At 39.9% G+C, this 22,806-nt stretch overlaps 12 protein-coding genes across 12 annotated transcripts; 6 read left to right on the top strand and 6 right to left on the bottom strand.

Annotated features, from left to right (window-relative positions):
* Positions 1–220: 220 nt before the first annotated feature.
* Positions 221–2,905, bottom strand: PUF4 (Puf4p; the record flags this gene model as incomplete). The annotated part of the gene is made up of 1 exon (XM_056222705.1): positions 221–2,905. The coding sequence occupies one exon, from the start codon at positions 2,903–2,905 to the stop codon at positions 221–223; it is 2,685 nt and encodes an 894-aa protein (XP_056082369.1).
* A 694-nt stretch (positions 2,906–3,599) lies between these two features.
* On the top strand, positions 3,600–3,971 carry BIL2 (Bil2p; the record flags this gene model as incomplete). The annotated part of the gene is made up of 1 exon (XM_056222704.1): positions 3,600–3,971. The coding sequence occupies one exon, from the start codon at positions 3,600–3,602 to the stop codon at positions 3,969–3,971; it is 372 nt and encodes a 123-aa protein (XP_056082368.1).
* A 140-nt stretch (positions 3,972–4,111) lies between these two features.
* On the bottom strand, positions 4,112–7,357 carry KAP122 (Kap122p; the record flags this gene model as incomplete). Its single annotated transcript, XM_056222703.1, has 1 exon — positions 4,112–7,357. One exon carries the CDS (start codon positions 7,355–7,357, stop codon positions 4,112–4,114), a length of 3,246 nt encoding a protein of 1,081 aa, XP_056082367.1.
* A 300-nt stretch (positions 7,358–7,657) lies between these two features.
* ATE1 (arginyltransferase) lies at positions 7,658–9,169 on the bottom strand (the record flags this gene model as incomplete). The annotated part of the gene is made up of 1 exon (XM_056222702.1): positions 7,658–9,169. The coding sequence occupies one exon, from the start codon at positions 9,167–9,169 to the stop codon at positions 7,658–7,660; it is 1,512 nt and encodes a 503-aa protein (XP_056082366.1).
* A 196-nt stretch (positions 9,170–9,365) lies between these two features.
* Positions 9,366–9,920, top strand: JAC1 (J-type chaperone JAC1; the record flags this gene model as incomplete). Its single annotated transcript, XM_056222701.1, has 1 exon — positions 9,366–9,920. The coding sequence occupies one exon, from the start codon at positions 9,366–9,368 to the stop codon at positions 9,918–9,920; it is 555 nt and encodes a 184-aa protein (XP_056082365.1).
* Positions 9,921–10,021: 101 nt separating this feature from the next.
* CKB1 (casein kinase 2 regulatory subunit CKB1) lies at positions 10,022–10,858 on the bottom strand (the record flags this gene model as incomplete). The annotated part of the gene is made up of 1 exon (XM_056222700.1): positions 10,022–10,858. One exon carries the CDS (start codon positions 10,856–10,858, stop codon positions 10,022–10,024), a length of 837 nt encoding a protein of 278 aa, XP_056082364.1.
* Positions 10,859–11,137: 279 nt separating this feature from the next.
* Positions 11,138–11,845, top strand: GET1 (GET complex subunit GET1; the record flags this gene model as incomplete). Its single annotated transcript, XM_056222699.1, has 1 exon — positions 11,138–11,845. The coding sequence occupies one exon, from the start codon at positions 11,138–11,140 to the stop codon at positions 11,843–11,845; it is 708 nt and encodes a 235-aa protein (XP_056082363.1).
* Positions 11,846–11,943: 98 nt separating this feature from the next.
* ALK1 (protein kinase ALK1) lies at positions 11,944–14,184 on the bottom strand (the record flags this gene model as incomplete). The annotated part of the gene is made up of 1 exon (XM_056222696.1): positions 11,944–14,184. One exon carries the CDS (start codon positions 14,182–14,184, stop codon positions 11,944–11,946), a length of 2,241 nt encoding a protein of 746 aa, XP_056082362.1.
* Positions 14,185–14,483: 299 nt separating this feature from the next.
* On the bottom strand, positions 14,484–16,640 carry STT3 (dolichyl-diphosphooligosaccharide--protein glycosyltransferase subunit STT3; the record flags this gene model as incomplete). The annotated part of the gene is made up of 1 exon (XM_056222695.1): positions 14,484–16,640. One exon carries the CDS (start codon positions 16,638–16,640, stop codon positions 14,484–14,486), a length of 2,157 nt encoding a protein of 718 aa, XP_056082361.1.
* A 311-nt stretch (positions 16,641–16,951) lies between these two features.
* PIB2 (Pib2p) lies at positions 16,952–18,880 on the top strand (the record flags this gene model as incomplete). Its single annotated transcript, XM_056222694.1, has 1 exon — positions 16,952–18,880. One exon carries the CDS (start codon positions 16,952–16,954, stop codon positions 18,878–18,880), a length of 1,929 nt encoding a protein of 642 aa, XP_056082360.1.
* Positions 18,881–19,112: 232 nt separating this feature from the next.
* PGD1 (Pgd1p) lies at positions 19,113–20,300 on the top strand (the record flags this gene model as incomplete). Its single annotated transcript, XM_056222693.1, has 1 exon — positions 19,113–20,300. One exon carries the CDS (start codon positions 19,113–19,115, stop codon positions 20,298–20,300), a length of 1,188 nt encoding a protein of 395 aa, XP_056082359.1.
* A 226-nt stretch (positions 20,301–20,526) lies between these two features.
* TRP5 (tryptophan synthase TRP5) lies at positions 20,527–22,650 on the top strand (the record flags this gene model as incomplete). The annotated part of the gene is made up of 1 exon (XM_056222692.1): positions 20,527–22,650. The coding sequence occupies one exon, from the start codon at positions 20,527–20,529 to the stop codon at positions 22,648–22,650; it is 2,124 nt and encodes a 707-aa protein (XP_056082358.1).
* Positions 22,651–22,806: the final 156 nt, after the last annotated feature.

The following is a 22,806-nucleotide window of genomic DNA, read 5'->3' as shown; positions in this document are numbered from 1 at the left end:
CCTCTAATAAATAATTTTATTTTCTCTTTCAGGGCGACTGCCTGGTTTATTTTTTATACTCTTTACTACTATGCATAAAGATAGGTAACACCTAACTTACTAATAGTTTGTGTGTAAAGTGACGCTCAACGAAAAAAAATGTATTTTAATATTGTACAAAAAGATATTTATTATATGGGGCGAACATATAAAAAAGCCAAGCTGAAAATGTATGAATCAATTATGAATCCAAATGTAGCATTCCGATGATTCTTTTACCATGCGGTGTATTTCTTATGGGTCCTACTAATAAAGGCGCCACAATCTCCGATAATCTTTTATAGAGATAGTCATTTTGCTTGTGGGATATGTCTAATGCTGTTTGTAAAACGTAATTACCATAACTGTCATTCAATAATGATTGAATACCTGCCTCACCACCATTATTTAAGATTTCCAGAATCATTGGTTCTGAAACAATAGGGGTCTTCAAAATTTTTTCTATCACATTCGATCCAAATTTATGGATGGAGAGTTCAATAGCTTTCGGCTTCAAAAGGTGAACGATTTTATGAGTGTAATCGTATTTGTTTTTCTCAGACTCTTTAGTAATTATATATTGAACCACATAATTACCAAACGGATCTAAAGTTAACTTATCAACAAGGGCTAGCAATTTATCACACAAAATATCGCATTGCTCTCTGGTCCCATGATCCAAGCAACGTTGCAAGACACAACACCCATGTCTATGTGTAGCAATATCAATACAGCTATCAGAAATAGCATCAAAGATAAACTGGAAGTTCTGAGGTTTTAATTTTTGCAAACATTTTTGAATAACATGGTTACCATTTAAATCTTTACTTAATTGAACAGTATAAGGGCGTAGGGACTCAACAATAATCTGCGCTTCTTCATCTGTTTTAATACATTCAATCAATTTTTGTAGTGCTCTAGTGCCATGAGGATTCAAAGATATTTCGACAAAATGGGGAGAAGATATTTTTGTAAGTACAATTCTTTGTTCTGTAGTAACTTCTTCCAATAACCTTTGGATCAAATAATTACCAAATGAATCAGTCATTAGTTCAACAGTAAAATCCTTGGTTTCTTCAAAAATAGCATCTGCTGCTTTACCACCAAGAATATCCAATTGCTTTTGCAAGAAACGGCAACCGTGTTGGTCTTTACACAACGAATGAATATTCCCAATATATTGGTCTAAGGCAGCGTCCGCAAATCTGGAAGAGTCGTCAATTTTGCGCTGCTTTTCCATATTGTTACTGTTGGCACCACTATTATTAATACTATTATTTTTATTGTTATTACTATTATTGTTGTTACTGTTGTTATTATTGTTACCATAATAGCCGGTATAACCGCTTTTCATGTTTTTCATCTTACCAACGTTAGAACGATTTGTATCTTTATTGTAGTAATTAAAATTACCACCATTATCGTTGTTATTGTGATTTGGCATATTATTACGGCTATGGTGCTTATTACCGGCATTATTCATTAATGATAGATGATTCTGAGTCAATAAATGAGGTGGAATCATTGTGTTAAAAGGAGGTGGAGTGCCATATAACCAAGGGGGGGGAGGTGGTGTGTTCTGTTGAGGAGGTAATATGTGGAACGGCTGTATTGATGGACCCATATTAGGGTTTATCGAATCCATTCTCACATTTGAACCGATCTTGTCGTTATCGGTAGTGGGCTTGCCGCTATCATCTTTAATATCTGTAAAGCCCACTGAGTGTGGATTAGGATTTAAACCTGGACCAAGATGAATTGGAGAGTGAGTTAAAGGAATTGGAGAGTTTCCATTTAGTGAATGACTTGCATGATTTAAAATTGGGGAAAATGGTTGGAGTTGCGCGCCTATTTCATAATTAGGGAAGGGTGATCTTATTCCATAAATAGGTGAGGATATATTATGTGGGTGGCCTGGCATAATAGGATTTGGTTGAAGCAAAGGTCCTCCATATGGATAAGCTGCTGCATATGTCGTAGGACTACTTTCGTTTTTAACGGAAGTGGTTTTACCGATTAGGTCCTCCTTTGAGGTTTCTTCAATTTTGAAATCAGATAATTTATCAGAGACGCTATTGGTCGAGGGGATGAATGAAGTCGAGGAGGGCGTATTGTCGAAAGATATGGATTGAGTTCTAGACTTTGCAGTATTATTAGCTCCTACAGATGGTTTGTTAGCCTTAGAAAAATTTTGCATATCAGATTGGAAATTCTTTGACAAGGTTACATTATTGGCTGCATTAATAAGGTCAGTAGGTGATAAAGCATGAAAAGTTTGCCTTCTAAACGAACTAGACTTATTATTGGATTGCGTACCCCTGGGTGGCAAGCTTTCCTGTAGAGTAGTGGTGGTTTCTTCAATGGCGACAGATGCAGATCCTGGAACATTTGAAGGAATCCATAACGGATCAGCTGAGGAGATAGGTAATACCTTCATTGAACTGTCATTAATCAATGGATTCAAGTTCTGTCCACTTGGTTCTGCTGCCGCGGCACCGGAAGAGATCATTTGAAAAGGAAGAGAGTCATTTTTAAACAACACTGGAGGACCACCTGCGTTCAAAGGCGAGTTACTCAATGGAGCTGATGGATCATTGAAATCAGGAGGCGGAAAAAATGGACCAGGGTTATGAGGGACCTGAATCATTTGAGAATAAGGCATAAAGCCCATTCCACCCATCATTTGCGGATGTGGCAACATTTGAGATGGTAAACCGTTAGAAAATTGAGGATTTTGTGAGACCTCATTCGGAAATGTGTTGGGGGTAGCATTTTCTTCTGGATCATCCAGTTGCAATTGTTCTAAAGCAGAACTGACTGTTTCTGAAACGACAGGGTCTACTGATGGTACGTCATCACTTTCTTCATTCAAATCTTTTGTGGACATAACGTAGATCTACTTAAAACTGTTACAGTGCTTGGTTCTCTTTCTCTCAAAAGATATCAAAGACAAAGAAACAGTAAACACGGGCAGTGAGTAGAAACTATTAAAAGAACCAAAAGAATAAACGAAAATAAAACAGAAATAAAGCTAGTAAACAATATCAAAAGGAATTTCAACTATACTAAAAAAATCGTCTGGAGGATAGTGTACAAAAACGAATAATTTTAATGATGACTCAAATTCCAACGTTAAAAACTAAAATACAATAAAAATAATGTACAATATAATATACGGAACAAAGTTCTTTTCTGCCTTAACAAAAAAAAAATTCAAAAAAAAGACGTGAGATGCTGCTTGCTGTTCACCTTTGGAGAGAAAAACCAACCGATATTCTCTTTGAGTCAGAAGGCTTGCTAAGAAGATGTTCTCAAGGTGAGTATGACTGTACTACACTATGTTGATCTTTACTTTTTTATCCTCTGAAGGGCTCCCAAAAAAAAAAATCGAAAAAACAACCGTTGTGAGTGACAAAATTATGGATAATAAGAACAAACGTCACAAATTAGAATTTACAGTCACAAAAAGAGATAGATGGGGAACAAACTGTTTGGGATCAAGCATGCCTTTCCGTATGTAGATGATTATTGAAGCAATAGAACTGGACTAGATAAATCTATAAAAAAAACCAAGTCACTTAATGAAGAACGTGACACGACCATTATATTATTCAAATACTGAGACCAGACCTTTGAGCCTGCCTGAGACAACAAATAATTTAAAAAGCTCGTTGAAAAAGTTTTCACAAAAGGCAAAAACATCACCAATACCAATTTCAAGGGAAAGGATCCATCATTTTAGAAAATGGAAGAACAAAAAAGAATCACTTCCAGATGTGAACTTTTTACGTTCTGAAAACTTTGCGCAGAATAGAGCGCTGCCTGTGGATTTATTCTTCTCTTCTAGAAACCAGGATATGTACTGGAATCAAGATCAGTTCCAATTGGAGGTAGAAATTTTGGAGTATCTGTCACTAAACACTGATAATGAATATAGTATTTCTAATAATTAGTTTCTACACTTATATGTAGATAGCTACTTATTGACAAAAAAGAAGCATTTGTCTATCAAGAGAACAAGGAAAGTAAGATAACTACTAAATATGATGTAACAGAAACAGTATTTACTCTCTGAGAACAACACTTTTACAAATCATGATTGATAGTTTGGAAGTGTAGTACAATCCAGCCACCATTGCAAAATAACATTTCCAGCTGCTCTGCTTCCCCTCGTTATAAGTAATTTATTAATGAATTTTTCATGGCCAGCAGGGTTGCTACATATTTGGGGCAAAACGGCAACTAGCCACTCCCTGGCTTCAATCGGGAATTTGGCTACCAAAGCTCTTAGCAAATCCGTGTAACTATTCAAATCCGACCTTTGCGTGTGGAATAAACCATACATAATTTGGTATACAAGCTCTTGTCCTATAGAGGAAATTTGCTGCCTGACAATCGTAAGTTCCTCTTGATTGTATTTCTTGTTATTAATCAGCTTGGTCCAAAATTTTGCCACTGCAACAATGGTAAATTTTTCTTTTGATGGTAGTAGCTTCAGAAGATGAGGTAACAGAAATGAAGTCCAATGTTTACTACCAATAGCCAAACCAGGCTTCACATCCAAAACGGTATTAACAAAACCTATTGTCATTTGTAAAAGGTCTGGATCATTAATAATATACGGATCATAATAGGCGAGAAGGATCTTTTCGAACATGAAATCAAATTCCTGAGATGATAATTCAGTCTTAAATTCTGAAATAAGCTTTTCTAATAGATAAACGAAATAAGGCAACGAGGTAGAAAATTCACAGTTGGGGACGTGCCTCAAAACAAATTTCATAACATCAGACATATTGTATTTGAGGAAAAAAGGTTCCTCGTCAGGCAAATTTAATCCTTTGCCAACAATCAAACAACCGATCTCCACAAACGCAGAATTTTTACCGTATATTGGATTATCCAACACCTTATCAATGGTGGATAAAATTTTCGATCGAATTTGAAACGGATCGGCGGACCAGAAATTTTGAAAGTCAGGTAGTCTTTGTAATAGCGCATCGTTTTCAATAATTTCTGTAGGTTGTATCAAACTGGTTGCCAACTCAGATGTGCAACATAATAGACAATTGATGTAATCTTGTTGCTCCTGTAACTGTACTGATGAAGCCAAACACTGCTCTATTGATCCATTTAGTAAATCTATCAATTGTAGAATATACTTGGCCTGCTCTTCTGGACCATTAGCAACTTGACATTGAACGACATACCCTATCGATCTGACTAACTTGGTTCTAGTAAAATGAGAAACATTAGAATCTGGCCTAATGACAGCGTTTAAGAAGCTTATGAAATGCACCAAATATGGAGTCAACTCCTCACGGCATGTTTCACATAGTGTTGAGACTGTCTTGATCGCCATAACTTCAAGTTTGTCGTTTGAAATCTTTTCTTGCTCGTTTTTACTGGTAAAATTAGTGCAAGTATGCAAAACTTGAAATAAAGTTTCTACATATGGGTTTAATTGAAATGGTTCCTGTTTAAAATATCCAGCTAAAGTACCAATTAACGTAGTGCTTGTTCTTACAATGTCAAGCTTCAAAATTTGACCTACTTTTGTACCGGCATTAGTTTGAAAACCAGTTTGAAAGACGGATATGACGTTTTGATTGAAAAATTTATTGGAACCAACAATATTTTTTATCCATGGGCTCTCCGATAGTGTCATATCCATTAATATAGTATTCAATACAAAGCACATGGTTTCAATCCGGAACAAAACATCAGAATCCTTGATGAGAAGAGTGTCATCACCAGCAGCGGGCATTTGGCCCATACCATTAATAAGAACATTCGTTAAATTATCGTTCCCCAAAATAGACCAAAGAGATTGAGCAAGATCACTAACGGCGTTTCTAAAATCATCAAATTCGTTCATAGAAGTACTCTCACCATCTTCTTCAATTATTTTTTGTTTAACGCTCAAAGATATTTTAGGTAAGTAAATATTGATTAATTGCTGAAAAATTTGTGTAGACAATTCAATAGAATTTGGCCTTAAAGTTTCGCTAGCTAAATTAGAATAGGCGTCTGATAAATCCAACCAAAAATCGACCATTTTTACGGAAAAGAATTCTTGTAAGACAGGCGTCAAAGGAAAGTTGGTTAGTTGCAAAAGTACTTTAATGTAGTCTTGAATGAATTTATCTTGAACCTGAGCATTATCTGTTGCTTGAATGTTAGTGAATAGTTTGTTACAAACGCTTAAAGTGTTAATTTGCAAGAAGTCCACGATACAAATGGTCAATTCCTTCAATTCAGAAAAAAAATCATTGGTAACTAAATAATTCATATATTGTAGCATCCAAGAGTTTCCATTTGATGTGTCGGTTATACCAAAATCAGGTCTTACTACACCTAAAAAAATGCACTCAATTTGTTGTCTCAAGTCATAACTCATTAACAATGGATCATTGGCAAAGACATTACCAAATATTGTTAAAATCTTTTCGGCATTCTCATAACCATCTGAACCCTCAGTAGATTGATACATCAAATCAATCAGGTTCTGAAAGATTTCCGATAGATCCATTCTACCACTTGGAGATACACTTCTGGTTAATGAAATATAATTAATCCAAGCAGTAATACAATCAAATACCGTAGGATTGAAAAGACTTTGCGCAGTCAAATTTAAGTTGATCAAAGCCATAGTCGATATATATAGGTGCTCATGTACTAATTCGTGGATTTGAGACATTGAATGCCTTTTTGTTTGAAACTTCGTCAAATCTTCCACAATAATTTCCGTAAACGTCAATACTAGTTCATTGTGTTTCTGAGAAAGGCCAGCGAATTGAGACAGTTGCTCATATGTCAAGGTACAGTTGATCGAATCAAGCAATAGCTGGTCTGCATGAATATTTTGATCTTGAAGCGACATGAGTTGAATTAATGTATTTATTGGATTGTTCCATTGCTTAATCATATTCTCATTACCAGTACTATTAAGCTGCGGATCGTTGACCTTAGTGAAGATCAATGACAAGTTTGACATCAACTTTTTAATTATAATTAGAGACTGCCCGTACATATTAGAGTCTGAAACATATAATGTACTGAATTTTGTTAAGTACAATAAATTTGATTTGAAGACATTCCATAAAGTTTCATAATCGTTTTCACCCCGTGTGTTTAGTTGCACAGTTAAAGTCAGCGCACCGAAGTACTTGACGTTGGCAGAGTACTTATCATCAGATAGCAGCTCATTAGCAAGGTGGAAGCCTTGCTCTGATCTCTGGATTGACTGTAAACTCTGTTGAATCTGATTAACGTCGTGTTTTGGATGAGGAGAGTACAGTTCTTCAATAAGAGCCACAACCTCGTGAATGGAGCTCATCAGAAACTAAGAATAAGAGACTGGTTACGATGCTATTCGAATCTGCTTTTAACAATTTCTATACACTTAAAATATCTTCAAGACAATAACCAGTAACGCTCTCAACTGCAGAAAGTTTCGAGCTTTTTCTCAAATTTTTCACGCGATGAGGAAGAAGAAAAGCACCACGTATCAGACTAATCAATCATCTCAAGGACCACTACGCCGGTTACTAAAACTCTGTTTAGCCCAGTTGGTGGGACTGTGCAAATGCTAAAAGATCTATATACTTGGATTGTTATTGAACGGTGGTATCGATACTTACATTTGCTCACTATATAAAATGACTGCCTTCATGCAAGTTTCGAAGCCAAACAATCGTATCACATCACAGATACGTTTCTTGACAGTGGGTGGCTCATTATAAAAGTTCATCAAAAGCCGAATTCCCTCCGTTTCAATTTCAAACAAGAGTAGTTTTCCCTCCAGGTCAGTAATCTTACCTGATTGCATAATGTCCAACAGTTCCCACAACGGGAGCAATCCAGGTACCACATTGGGAATACCACTTGGAAAATGGGTATTCTGTTCTTTCAGATGGTAGATGGTATCCAAATCTTCCTCTTCATACGGTATACCATAGAGTTCTTTCAATTCCAATGCAGATTCGTTGGCGGATTCAAATGCACATCCCTCAGCACCGTATATCTCTTCGGCAATGTTCTTGTACTTGACAGCGTTATCCGTGGGAAAGCTAAGCAATTTTCTAGTATCAGTATCAGCGAGGTAAAGCTCTTTGGAAACTTTTGCCTTCTTTTCACCTAGGACGAAGAGTTTGCCTCTAGAGATCATATTTTCAATACTTTTCAATGGGATGTATTTACCATGACACACATCCAAAATTTCTGCACCGTAGTTTGCCTTGTAATTCATCTTGGGGCAGTCCTGGATATAATACCCCAGATAGTAGTATTGCAGATTTGTCTTTTGAATAATGGCAAGGTCACGTAAAGCACTGAGCTTTCCTAGAGACCATTTACTGTAATCTGGATCCCAGATAAAGTACACAGAAGATATACCACTGGGTAAGATATCTGATACAGCAATGGCGATTAATTTATCTTCGTGGTAGTAACATTCGTGGGCAGGTCCCACATGCTTCAGTTTCTCGCCTGGCTTCATACTCTGCCAATTGTTCAGCTGCTCCCACGATTCTTGTGTCCCCAACACCTCTTCGGGACCAAACGGCGTATCACATAAGAATCGTTTGAAAGACTTGGGTGAATTCTTGTAGTCTTGATGTACATTTTCCTGATATTTGACAAACAACTGATACTTTTCGTCGCTATAGAGTGCGGGCTCAAATCTGGTATGGAATGCCTTGGAATTCAACTCTGCATCAACAATTCTACCAACAAAATCACTGCTTGGAAGAGCAGCCGAACAACAGTCACCGCCGGTTATCCTATTGGCAAAACGGCTAACACATTTCTTCAATTCTTTCGTCATGGCGACTTCTCGAGGAGTGGTTCTAATTGTGTATAATCTACAACAATTTCTTAGTGGGTCCACTTTGTAAAGGAACTTACCGGACCGTCTAAATCCCATATTACACAAACGGTCATATGTGTCCATGTCCATATGTTCCACAAAAGAGCCCATTGTACAGTTTTCTATTTCTATAGCGTCCATTTTATCCATGTAGCGATGGGCCCATGAATCCAATGCAAACAACTGGTCCTTGTTTTCTCCCTTATTGCCATGACAATATCCACACTTGGCAGCAGGTTCACTATGCATCGAAGGTGCCCAAATAACAAATCTACCGGACATAATTAAGTTTCAATTCGGTTATATGACTGAGATTCTCTTGTCTTGCCTACAATAGTAATAAAGATTCACACCCAAGGTTTAATAATAATGAAAAAAAAAAGTACAAAAAAAAATCCAGGAAATTAAATGAACAATGGTAAATTAAAAGTTTAACCAAACACCCAGAGGGAGATATTAACGAGCTCTATAAGTCACAATGTTGAGGTACTTGATTCAACGAAGATTCACTTCTACCTTTTACGAGCTATTCCCTAAGACGTTCCCCCAAAAACTACCCATTTGGACCATAGATCAATCCAAATTGAGGAAGGAATACAGGCAGTTGCAAGCACAGCATCATCCGGACATGGCCCAGCAAGGTAGTGAGCAATCTTCAACGCTCAACCAAGCTTATCATACGCTCAAAGACCCACTCAGAAGGTCACAATACATGCTTATGCTCTTGCGCAATATCGATTTGACCCAAGAGCAAACTTCAAATAACGTGACAACTAGTGATCCGCAGCTCTTATTGAAAGTGCTGGACATTCATGATGAATTTTCCCAGATGGATAACGAAGATGATGTGAAGAACCTGGCAAAGGAGAACAAACAAAGAATTCAGGATATAGAAGCACATTTGGAGCAGTGCTACAATGACAAAGATTATGCCGCCGCGATAAAATTGACGGTGGAATTGAAATACTGGTATAATTTGGCTAAAGCATTCAAGGACTGGGTTCCAGGTAAACCGTTAGAATTGAATCACTAGGGTACTTCAAAGAGAAAATAACAATAACATAAAAACTGAACAATGTAAATACGTAAAGTATATATGTAAATGATTGGAGAGAGAGAAGAATAAATTGAGAATTAAACTGCCGGTGTCTCGAACTCACATTTAGCAAATTCCTCCCAGTCCTCGTCCGTAGATGGATATTGCCTCAACCACTTCATCCTAGGACCAGATACTGCCTCATCGTTTATCCTGAACCCGAAAACTTTCAACTCATAGGATTCTTTACTTTTCCTTTCAACATAATCTTCCAATTCTTTGAAATGTTTCAAAAACACGCCAGGGAAGCTCGTCCCCCAAAACGCACCTTCGAGACAGAGAAATCTGGATGATTGAGGAAGATATAGGTCCTGACAACTGGGACAGTACAACCTTACGGTGTGTTTCCCCACTGTATCGCTCAAGCCACAAGGCAGCAATTGCATACCATTACAGAAGTAGCGGGGGCACGTACCAAATTCCTTGTGATCAAATTTTTCAGCCATTGCTTGCAAACCTGGCTTAGTTAGAATGAATCTTGCGTGAATTAGTCCGTATAATTGTTCTGCTGCGTGCTCGATAATGCTTTTATTCACCACAGGCGACTTGTTTTTCCTCTTGCCTTCATCATGACCGTCATTACCTTGCATTTCCTGGTCTACTTCGTCTTCTTCCACCACATCGTCCTCGTCTTCTTCTTCATCGCTCATGGCCTCTAAATCCAATATCAAATCCAGGGCCTTCCGGTAGTGAGGTACTTCTTGGGATAACGAAGTCATATTGAAATCGTCCTCAATAAATTCGGTAGGCACTTGACAGAAGTATTCATGGCCAAATCTGGAACAGAACGATGGGATCCACTCGTCATATGCTCCACTATCCTCGTCGTCTGAGGATCCCGTACGTGAATAGTCTTCTACAAACTCTTGAGACATAGTTTTCTCTTTTTTCTAGCTAATGGCCGCTTATGAATACCAATTCACTATTTTATAGACTTATATTAATGTCACTACCGTGTTTTCCGCCTATTGACTACCTCTTGTTTTATCAGTAGACACTTACCTGTTAATGTTTTCACTTTTTCTTCCCTTCCCAAAAGTGAAAAAAGTTCACACAGTAGTGATACAACAATACCTCGGAGCAAAAGACCAGATAAGAGGAGACAAGAGAGTTACAACCCTGGAACCACGTGCAGTCAATCGAGAAAATTAAAAATGCATTGGGCAGCAGTTGTGGCAATATTCTTTATCGTTGTCACAAAGTTTTTACAGTACACGAACAAATATCACGAGAAATGGATCTCTAAGTTTGCACCAGGCAATGCATTATCAAGAGAATATTCAGCCAAGATGAAAGAACGTCATGAATTGAAAGAACAAAACAACTCCATTTCTGCCCAGGATAATTATGCAAAGTGGACGAAGAACAATAGAAAATTGGACTCTTTAGACAAGGAGATAAATAACTTGAAGAATAAAATACAATCAGAAAATAAAGCTTTTCAAGCTCATCTTCACAAGCTGAAATTATTGACATTAACGGTGCCTTTTTTTGTGTTCAAGATTGTGTACGGTAAAACGCCTATTTACAAGTTAAACTCTTCCACGAGCACTTTGTTCCCTACCTTTGTCACAGGCATTTGGTCTCAAGGCTGGCTCTATGTTATATTGCACCCGCTAAGAACAATCTCTCAAAAATGGCACATAATGGAAGGCAAATTTGGCTTTTCTAAACTCGATGCTATGGCTTTACAGAGCGTCTCTCTAGGGATCTGGATTTGGGCTTTGATGAACGTCATAAATGGTACAGAATTTATTGTTAACCAATTATTTCTGACTCCCAAAATGGAAGCACCTGCATTTGCTAATACTCAAGAGGAAAAAAACTTAGATTGTACCGACAATAACGTTATCCTAGATTAGTGTTTTTACATTATGTATGTTTATATGATGTATATATGTATTGGAGCGTAGACTAGAAGAAGAAAGAAAAAATGATACCGTTAACCTCCCTATTCTTTTCATTTAAAAAATTTCAGTAAATCTCCAGTACTCTTAATATCCGCCGTCTCCAACCTCTTGAATAACTGCCCTCCTCTTTTATGAACCGCCAAGTTCATTTCTAAATGACTTATCACCTTAACCATTTTATCCCTATTTGTATCATTCTTACCGAGCTTTCTGTCACCCAACTTTAACAAGACTCGTGACAAGTAGTATAACCAATATAAATTTGTCATAGGCTCAAAGGCTGTCGCGTCCATATCCAACAAAATTCGCATATTTTGATAAATTTCAAACTCGAATTGATATTGATACTCATTTATCTTATTCTTATCCTTCTCATTCGGGAAAAAGAACGGATGATCCAAGCGTAGACATAGTACATCATCTTGAGGAGTTTGCAATCTGCTACATTTAAAGTCAATAATTGTTATATTCCCATTACCATCTATTAAAATATTATCCAATGTCAGGTTACGATGTTCAAATTTCAAATTTGTTTCCAACCCATGAATAATCCCTGTACAGGACCAAAAGATCTTTAGAATCTGTTTCCAATTTTTCAGCGAGATTAATGAAATTGGGGTACCATGATCTTTGAACAGTAGATAAAGATACAATGTACCACTTGCCTCTTTAACGACAAAACTTTTTAATAGTTGTGGTGTGCCATTGAAGTTTTGTTTCATAATCTTGAGTTTCTCCAATTCCTGTAAAGACAAGAACTTTCTATCCCATGTAATGTCATCTATAGGGCCCAGAGCTACCTTCTTACAGATTACTTCACCAATTTGCCAGACATGTGATGTTAGCTGTATCGATGACGAATAATTTATATCGTTAATTAAAGGCAATATATCTCCTTTTGACGGGATTAAAATCCTTTTTATATCACAATTTTGCAAAATCTGTCTTAAAAGTGTCTCATCGTGGTCATTTTTGTTCATTGGCGAAGATGATTTGGAGTTTAGTGAAAGAAAAGAGTTTGAATTCCTTAATTTATTCTGTATTTTATCAAGGGAAACTTGGTCCGGTACAGGTAATGAAATTCGATGGCTCAGCTTAGAGTTCTTGGAACTATAGCTACATGAATCTTCATTACTACTATTGGTTACTGTTGATGGTGCCATCATGGAAGTTTTTCCCTTGTTTCTTTTAAATTTTTGCAAGGATGCATGTGAGCTTTTATGTTTCAAACTTGACTGCGAACTTCTTTTCTTCAACACATTCAACGATAAACTTGAGGATGATGCTTTGTTTTTTAAAGTTGTTTCCATGGATGATAATGTATCATTACTTTCCGAATACGTATTTGAGTTAAAAATGGCTTTATGGAAGTCTGAAAAAGATGTTTTATGCTTGGCCTTATTCCTTGGCTCAATAGGTGTCATGGAATCACGACGGTTTATTGCCGAGAAGGAATTTAAGGAATGGTGATCCGGATGTAACATAGTGTGCGGTGTATTCTTATCCCTCTTCCAGAACCTCCATTTAGAAGAACTGGCAGAAGAGGCGGTGGAAGAAACCGATGATCTTCTTGAGGATAATGATGCATTGCACAATGTTTGTTGCTGTTGCTGTTGCTGTTGTTGTTGGTAGTGTGGATGTAAAGTGGGCCTTTTCGAATGATTAACTAGCGGCTTCAGCGGGGTTCTAAGTCTGCTTTCTGAACTAGTGGGCACCATTGATGAGGGGGGTTTCCCCAAAGTTGGAGGTAAATTCTCCTTACCTTTTGGGATCCCGATCCCAGACTGTGGGGTCTCATCATTGATTCCTATCTTCGTAAACAACTGCCTGAGGGAAAGTCCTGTAGATGATCGTTTTAAAGAGGAAGAAGCGGAAATAGAGCTACTAGACGTCACTGTATCCAAACTTGAATAGCTTTGTAAAGACTTTCTTTTTTGCTGCAAAACGCCCCTCGGTTCTCTGTCCTTGTGTGATTCGCTAGTAAAACTCGAAGAAAGCACGGACCACCTCTTTTTAGATTTAGATGATGAAACGGCGGAATGGTTGGACAATAAAGACCACCTTTTTTTGGAACTGGTATTCGTCTTTCTTGGTGTGCTATTACTGGTGCTAACGTTCAAAGATGCTTTAGAGTCCCTCATATTCAAGATAACAGAGTCTTCGACCTCTTCAGCGGCATCGGCAGTATCTGCAGTTAAATCAGTGTCATAATCATCATCGTTATCAGATACCTCTAAGGCAATGAATCGTTTATCCTCGACAAATTCCTCGAATGACGTTTCAAAATCCATGAGGCTTCTGTTTGTTTCAATTAAAACGTATGAATTGAGGATATTAGAACTACAACATTGAAACTGGGTACTGTTTAGAAAAACTGCCCCATATCAAATTTTTAAATAATAAATAGAATAAACAATCATAGAGTTGTCATTTTTTCTATTGTTATTTTGTTTATGTTTTACCCGAAAAGGCAAAAACATTCCGTCACGAGCGATGATAATGATGAAAGAAAACAAAATTTCTATTTATTTTGTTTATCTATTTGTGTATGTATTTTTATTTATATTTATTCTTAAGTGGGAGCTCAGTTTTATACTCTCAGGCCTAACTGAGGTTTCTTTACGGATCTTCTTGTTTTGGCGGACGATCTGGTTAAGTCACCGACGTCTTTCAAAGTTCTACCTTGAGGGTCGTCCTTTTTCAGTTGATATATTCTCACCATCCAGTTTTCGGACGTGAATACTTCGTCAAAGTAGTCTAGGGGTGGGACATCTTGTGGAGTAATCATTTGTTGACGCACTCTGTCGGTACCTTGACCACCATTGAACAATTGTGGGAAATCTTTGTAGGACATCTTGTATAGAAGTGAGTTTCTCATAGTTTCCGAGGCCCTTGCATCCACCCTGTATTCGCCCTCTGCAGTATAGAAATCACGCTCTTTTATTTCATCTGGCCAGATTCCTTCGCTGATTCTGATCATCCACAAGAATTTGTTAATGTCATCACCACCAAACCCAATTAGGCCTCCAAAGATGACTAAGACGTAATCAACGTCGTGTTCCTTTAAAATTTCGTAAGATTTTTCTTCAGGGGAGGCCATGGCCTTACCAACAATGGCAATATGGGTATTGTTCCATGTGTTATTGTCGACCAACGTGGTTCTATCGGCCATACCACCAATTTGATAACCGTAATCCCACCATGCCGCGACCTTACTGTCCTCGTCCGAGTTCATTCTTAGCCAATAGTAAGCTTCTCTGAAATCATCAATCAGCGCCAATTTACCGTCTGGAGTTTGCGATGGCAAAACAACAGAAGGAGAAGAGTACGCAGTTCTTGTTACCCAAGTGGAATGGAAGACGAAGAGATACAAATAAAAGATGAATGATCCGGAAACAATCAATTTAGCCAATAGTGCAGTAGGTTTGACAACGTATTTGCGGTCGCTCGTCTTGAAGTCTAAGTAGACGTCAAATATCTTGGACAAAGCGACGGCAGCGGACACACAGATAACCGGAGTCAAAGTCAACATCAATCTAACCATGACACCTGCGAAGTAAGAACATAGAACTGAGTAAGCAATGACAAAAACGTGTTCATCTTTTAAATCAAGGAATAACAGGAAAACGCCTGCGGGGAATAGCCAGATCAAAAAGTGGGTATCAAAGAAGAAAGCGGGCCACGAAACCGGTTGATGTTCAGAGACGGAGGCGATGATGGGGATATGAATCTTGGCGTAGTTGGTATCCCATAGCGAATAGAATCTACCGGTCCAAGGGGCAATCAAGCCCATATAGGTTAAGGCAGAAAGTCCGACCACACCAAGGACCAAGATCAAAAACAAAGAGACCATCATGATGACTTTGAACTTTGCTGTACTGATTTGACCCTTGATGAAGTCACCAAAGGCGACAATTTGAATCAAGCCAAAGACACCTAATGCAGCCATGTGGTCGTTCGATCTGATAGGTAAGAAACCAACAAATGGAATCTGCATGGATGCAACGGTACCAATGGCATACCAAGTAGTATAGGCAGAATACAGCTTGGATGAATATCTGCCCATCAAAATCAACAGAAAGACGTGGAGTGGGATCAAGTTCGTGATGAACACGTAGCCTCCCCAGGCAGAAACCATGTAGAAGTAAAACAATGCTGCGCACGTTGCGTGCATAATAGACCCTGTCTTTTGCGCCTTAATCCAGAACATGAAGGTGACCATCAACAACGTGATGGCAATGGCCTCATTATCGTAAGACCCAGCCACAGATCTAGATATATAGCCGGGGACAATGGCGATAAAACCCGCAGCCAAAAGCCCAGCGCTGGCGTCTTTAATCTCCTTAGTAAATTCGTAAGTGGCCCAAGCGGTCACCCCAGAAAACAGCGGCGCAAACAGCACACAAACGTTCCTAATGTCGATTGGCAAGCCCAGCCAATTGCGCAGAGCATGCCAAATGAACGCACTGGTAGTCATCAGCCCGGGATATAAAGTACCCCCAGTAACCCTTCCGAGGGGGTACCAGGTACGGTCGTCAAACCAGTTTAAAAACTTGTAAAAGGAATTGTTGACGAGGTATTTCGTAGCTCTATAATTAAACCAGGGGTCAAATTCGTGGATAATGGACTCAAACTTGATCACTGCAAACAAACGTGACGAGATGGCTGCCCCAAAGATCGCCACGAAGATGACGAGCTTGAGGATGGTCTGAAACACAGACAAAACACACGACCGGTCGGATCCCATGGCAGCTATAATATTGACGCGAGGTAGTGTAAACTTTGCGACTGCGATTGCGATTGCGGGTGCTATACTATGCTGGCTTGACTGTGTTTCTGCTGTCTCTTTCTCTCTCTTAGAGACTTGCTCTTTTGTTGGTGTCTTATTCTGTCAATTCTCGACCAGCGCGAAAAAACTGCCGTCGTCGGTGACCATTTAGCAGAGGCGAAGATAGATAGAGGAAAGACTATGAAAGACTATGAATGACTATTGAGAACTGGAATAAGTGCAAGTATCGGCGAGGAGGACTAGGCAGCACAGTTGTAGTGGAGATCAGGATGGCTGCGTTACATAGTGTGTCCAAAACACCCGCGATTAAGGAGGAGGAGGAGGATGGCGCCGAGCAAGACGGCGAAGGGGTTCCTCTGGGGTCCAGGAACCATGACTACCGTAGCAAGAATGGGGATGAAGAAAGTGGTGCTGACACGGTGACGTCTCCTATCACGTTTGAAAAACAGAAGGTGGTCCCCAGAGCGTCAATGCACTCGGAACAAAGCATTTTGAGCAGCATCTCGCTAAAATCGATGGTAAACCAACATCGGCAGCAGCAGTTGCAGCAGGAAAGCTCAACAGGAACAGGTACTGGATTTGTTGACAGGAAACAGCAGATCCAGTCGCCGGCAATGGTGTCCATATTGAGGAAGAATTCTGCCGAGGAAAACGTTCGCAGTAGCCACAGTAGCAGACTCGGTGAAGGGTTCGCAGACGGCAGGAAGCTTTCTACTAGCAAGGATATTGGGAAGACGTTGCCATTCACGGATGACCAAAGGTCGAACCCCGAACTGGATCCTACCAGTGTTGCGGCAGGTACTAGCAGGGGTACGAAAACGAAGAGTAAAGCTGTTTTTAATGAGCTGGAGAATGATGCCGATGAGGATGACGAGGTTCGACGGAAGAATCTAACCACACAGGCGCTACGCAAACTATCGTCATTCAAGATGAATGCTAACTCCAATTTGCGGTTGAGCAAAGAGAACAAGGAGAAGGAAACCTCATCATCGTCCACGTCCTCTGTGTCCTCGTCGTCAGCGTCGAAAGCAGAAAATATTGTCGACAAGCTCACCACAACAAATTCTAGTTCTATGTCGCAACTTCGGTTCGGCAACACGAACGTGATCATTGATTCAGTGAATCATACAGCCAGGGCGGGGCCGGTGCAGCAGCAGCAGCAGCAGCAGCAAATGCTAAGGAAACCCTCGCTGGAATTTTTGCCACAATCTGGTTCGAGCTCTAATCTAAATTTCAATACCAATAAACATAAAGCAAACGTAAGACAAATCAATAATCCCAAGAAACCACTTTACATCCCCGCCGTGCTAAGGAAAGTTTCAGAGACCAACATAACAAATGACGACCTATTGAACGCAACAATGTCGTCTTACTACAAGAAAGCGTCCAACTTGGAACATAACTTCAATCCAAATGGATCTCAGTCTGCTAGCATTCAAAAGACAAATAATTTAAGAATCATATCCTCTCAATCCAGTGTACAGTCAAACACATCGTCGATCTTGGAAAGCTATAAAAATAAAGTATCCTCGTATTTGTTCCCAAATTCCATTCCGAACAGTGACAGGATCAACTTAATACCAACCATCTCGAATAGAAACTCCACCAGAGTGAAACCGCCCACCAAGGACCACTGGATACCAGATAGTAAGAGAAACTCGTGTCGCTACTGCCACAAGCCTTTCACTTTATGGGAGAGGAAACATCATTGCAGGCACTGCGGGGATATCTTTTGTCAAGACCATTTACGCCATTGGCTGTATCTTGATTCGCAGGCAAACTTCATAATGATTAACGAGCTGAATAACGGTGGCGTGAATGGCGGCGGCACCCTCTGTAAGATATGTGATGACTGCCTAGTCGAATACGAAAACCTTTCGACTGCAAATCATAATTCAAACATGAATGACGTTAATGGAAACATTGAGGGCGACGAAGACGGCGGTAACGATAATAACAGAAAATTACGTAATTACTACAAGAACAGACAGATGAACACTCTTTTTAAACAAAGAAAGAGCGGTTCATCTCAGGAGCACACTACGGTAGATCAAGACACGACGACGCCAATTCAGGTGAAATCGAACAACCAAGGGGTAGAAAACGAGAACGCCGGCGAAGAGCAAGAAGAAGGTAACGATGTCCTGGGCAGCGTAATCGGCTCTGTGCCTGCAAACTGGAACTGGAGTAGTTTCTGATGAACATTTTTGCGAGAGAAGCAAAGAGGGGATATACATACCGATGTATGACCAATATGTATACAATATAATTTAATATAATATGATATAATATGATATAATACACTAACAGTCTCCTGAGGATTTTCGGTAAGGCGCCGAGCGAAATTTTGAAAAGAACAATATTAACCATCACTCCTACATTTGTAGTTTGACAACGTCTGGTAACACAACAGGAGAAAGAACAACCGGAATGGACTCGATCATACCGGCAGGCATCAAGTTGGAGGATTTAGAAGTGGTATTGGCCAAGAATGAGAATGAAGTTGGAGACAACGTTTGTAAACAGATCAGCGAGGCGCGCGATGAAATATTACCGTTGCGATTACAGTTCAATGAGTTCATACAGACGATGGCAAACATAGACCAGGATGAACCCAAACAGCGGGACCGCATGGCCAAATACCTGGATGTCAGGGACAAGATCTTACAACTGAACGATAGGTTCCAGACCTTATCTTCCCATTTAGAAGCATTGCAACCTTTATTCAGCACCGTTCCAGAATACTTGAGAACTGCAGATAACAAAGATAGAAGCTTTCAGCTCCTGGAACCGTTGAGTAGTTACAACAGAAATGGCACAGTTGCTGGCCCAGCAGCGGCTGTTGTGAACACGAATCATTCTACGGCAGCTTCGACGCCCACAACATCCACCCCTCATGCTAATCCAAATGCACATGCCCATTCGCTTTCCAATCCGAATCCCACTGCCACGGTGCAACAGAACCCTATGGCGGGCAAGAGGGGTTCTAAGGGTGGTAGCAGTATCGGAACTCCCAACATACCTAATAGCGCCGCAGCAGCTGCAACTACAGCTCCCAAGAAACCAAGAAAACCAAGACAAACCAAGAAGGCCAAGGCTCAGGCCCAAGCTCAGGCCCAAGCTCAGGCATATGCACAGCAATCGGCTGTTCAAACACCAATAACCGCGTCGATGACTGCCGCGCTCCCCAACCCGACTCCCAATATGATCAACAGCGTTTCGCCCACAAATGTCATGGGTACGCCACTAACCAACATGATGTCGCCCATGGGAAACGCATACCCAATGGGGACCCAGAACCAGGGAGGACAGGTCCCTATACCACAGTTCAATAGCAATGGCAACGGCCCCAATCCGAATCCAAGTACAAACTCCAATAACACTCCGTTACAGTCACAATTAAACCTAAACAATATAACCCCTGCAAATATCCTAAACATGAGCATGAATAATGACTTTCAGCAGCAGCAGCAGCATCAGCAACAGCAGCAGCCTCAGCAACAGCAACAGTACAGTATGAATATGGGCATGAACAACATGAATACCAACGGCAAAGACCTGGATTCTTTGGACCTGAACAATTTGGAATTAGGCGGTCTAAACATGGATTTCCTGTGACTCGTGTTTATAATACATAATATCAGCCGTAATATTAGTCATTTGTATAGTCTTTTATTCTTTATTACCCTAAGAGCTTTTCTTTTTTCTTTTTTTTCACTTGTCGGCCGTTATAGAATGACTAATTTACTCTTTTGTCATGCCATATAAGAATCATCAAGATTCTTGAACTTTTATGGACATACTTACTTTCAACCCAGTAAGGAGAACAAAGCACTAATTATCCATGTCAGAACAACTCAGACAAACTTTTGTTAACGCCAAGAAAGAGAACAGAAATGCTCTCGTCACATTCATGACCGCAGGTTACCCAACTGTCAAGGACACTGTCCCCATCCTCAAGGGTTTCCAAGATGGTGGTGTGGATATTATTGAATTGGGCATGCCCTTTTCTGATCCCATTGCTGATGGTCCCACAATTCAGTTGTCCAACACCATCGCTTTACAGAACGGTGTTACTTTGCCTCAAACCTTGGAAATGGTTTCCCAAGCAAGAAATGAAGGCGTTACCGTACCCATCATCCTAATGGGTTACTACAACCCTATCCTGAACTATGGAGAAGAGAGATTTATTCAGGACGCTGCCAAAGCTGGTGCCAATGGTTTCATTATCGTCGATTTGCCACCTGAGGAAGCATTGAAGGTCAGAAACTACGTCAACGATAATGGCTTGAGCTTGATTCCGCTAGTGGCACCTTCTACAACAGACGAAAGATTGGAACTGCTATCCCACATTGCCGATTCATTTGTTTACGTTGTGTCTAGAATGGGTACTACTGGTGTTCAAAGTTCTGTTGCTAGTGACCTGGATGAACTTGTCTCCAGAGTCAGGAAATACACTAAGGATACTCCTTTGGCCGTTGGGTTCGGTGTTTCCACTAGAGAGCATTTCCAATCAGTTGGCAGTGTTTCTGATGGTGTAGTAATCGGGTCTAAAATCGTTACGTTATGTGGAGATGCTTCAGAGGGTAAGAGATACGATGCTGCTAAGGAATATGTAGAAGGAATCCTGGATGGTGCCAAGCACAAAGTTTTGTCCAAGGACGAATTCTTCGCCTCCCAAAAAGAATCCTTGGAGTCCGCAAACGTCAAGAAAGAAATAATAGATGAATTTGATGAGAACCACAAGCATCCTATCAGATTTGGCGATTTTGGAGGTCAGTATGTTCCAGAAGCTCTTCATGCCTGTCTAAGAGAGCTAGAAAAAGGTTTTGATGAGGCTGTCGCTGATCCCACGTTCTGGGAAGACTTTAAATCATTATACTCCTATATTGGCCGTCCTTCCTCACTACACAAAGCTGAAAGATTAACTGAATATTGTAAGGGTGCCCAAATCTGGTTAAAGAGAGAAGATCTTAACCATACCGGGTCCCACAAGATCAATAATGCTTTAGCACAAGTTTTGCTAGCTAAGAGATTAGGTAAGAAGAATATTATCGCTGAAACTGGTGCTGGTCAACATGGTGTTGCCACTGCCACTGCGTGTGCTAAGTTTGGTCTAGCCTGCACTGTATTCATGGGTGCAGAAGATGTTCGTCGTCAAGCCTTGAACGTCTTTAGAATGAGAATTCTTGGTGCTAACGTGATTGCTGTTACCAACGGTACGAAGACTTTAAGAGACGCCACTTCAGAGGCATTTAGATTTTGGGTTACTAACCTGAAAAGCACTTACTACGTTGTCGGTTCTGCCATTGGGCCTCACCCATATCCAACCTTGGTCAGAACTTTCCAAAGTGTCATTGGTAAGGAAACTAAGGAACAATTCGCTGCCATGAACAATGGCAAATTACCTGACGCTGTTGTTGCATGTGTTGGTGGTGGTTCCAACTCTACAGGTATGTTTTCTCCTTTTGAGCATGATACTTCCGTTAAGCTATTGGGTGTAGAAGCTGGTGGTGATGGTATAGATACAGACTTCCACTCTGCTACTCTTACCGTTGGTAGACCTGGTGTCTTCCATGGTGTCAAGACTTATGTCTTGCAAGACAATGACGGTCAAGTACATGACACTCACTCTGTTTCCGCTGGGTTAGACTATCCAGGTGTTGGTCCAGAACTAGCTTATTGGAAATCAACAGGGCGTGCTCAATTCATTGCAGCTACTGACGCTCAGGCCCTGCTTGGTTTCAAGTTACTGTCTCAATTAGAAGGTATTATTCCTGCTTTGGAATCCTCTCACGCTGTTTATGGTGCTTGTCAATTAGCCAAGACGATGAAACCCGATCAGCATTTGGTTATCAATATTTCTGGTAGAGGTGATAAAGATGTCCAAAGTGTCGCTGAAGTTCTGCCAAAGTTAGGTCCAAAGATTGACTGGGATTTAAGATTCGAAGAAGACCCATCTGCTTAATAAAAAGATTTTATCTGACTTTATAATTACATAGAAAAATATAGAAAAAATATAAGATACAATTGGGATACCTTAGCATATTCAACCATTTCCTTTTCTCTTTTTCAATACTCTCAGACTAGAAATCATGGCTAACTTTGTATCACTTCGGCCAAA

Source organism: Saccharomyces mikatae (genome assembly GCF_947241705.1).
Source record: "Saccharomyces mikatae IFO 1815 strain IFO1815 genome assembly, chromosome: 7".
NCBI classification, from domain to species: domain Eukaryota; kingdom Fungi; phylum Ascomycota; class Saccharomycetes; order Saccharomycetales; family Saccharomycetaceae; genus Saccharomyces; species Saccharomyces mikatae.
The sequence above is the reverse complement of the archived record's forward strand: the minus strand, read 5'-3'. Positions and strand labels throughout refer to the sequence as shown.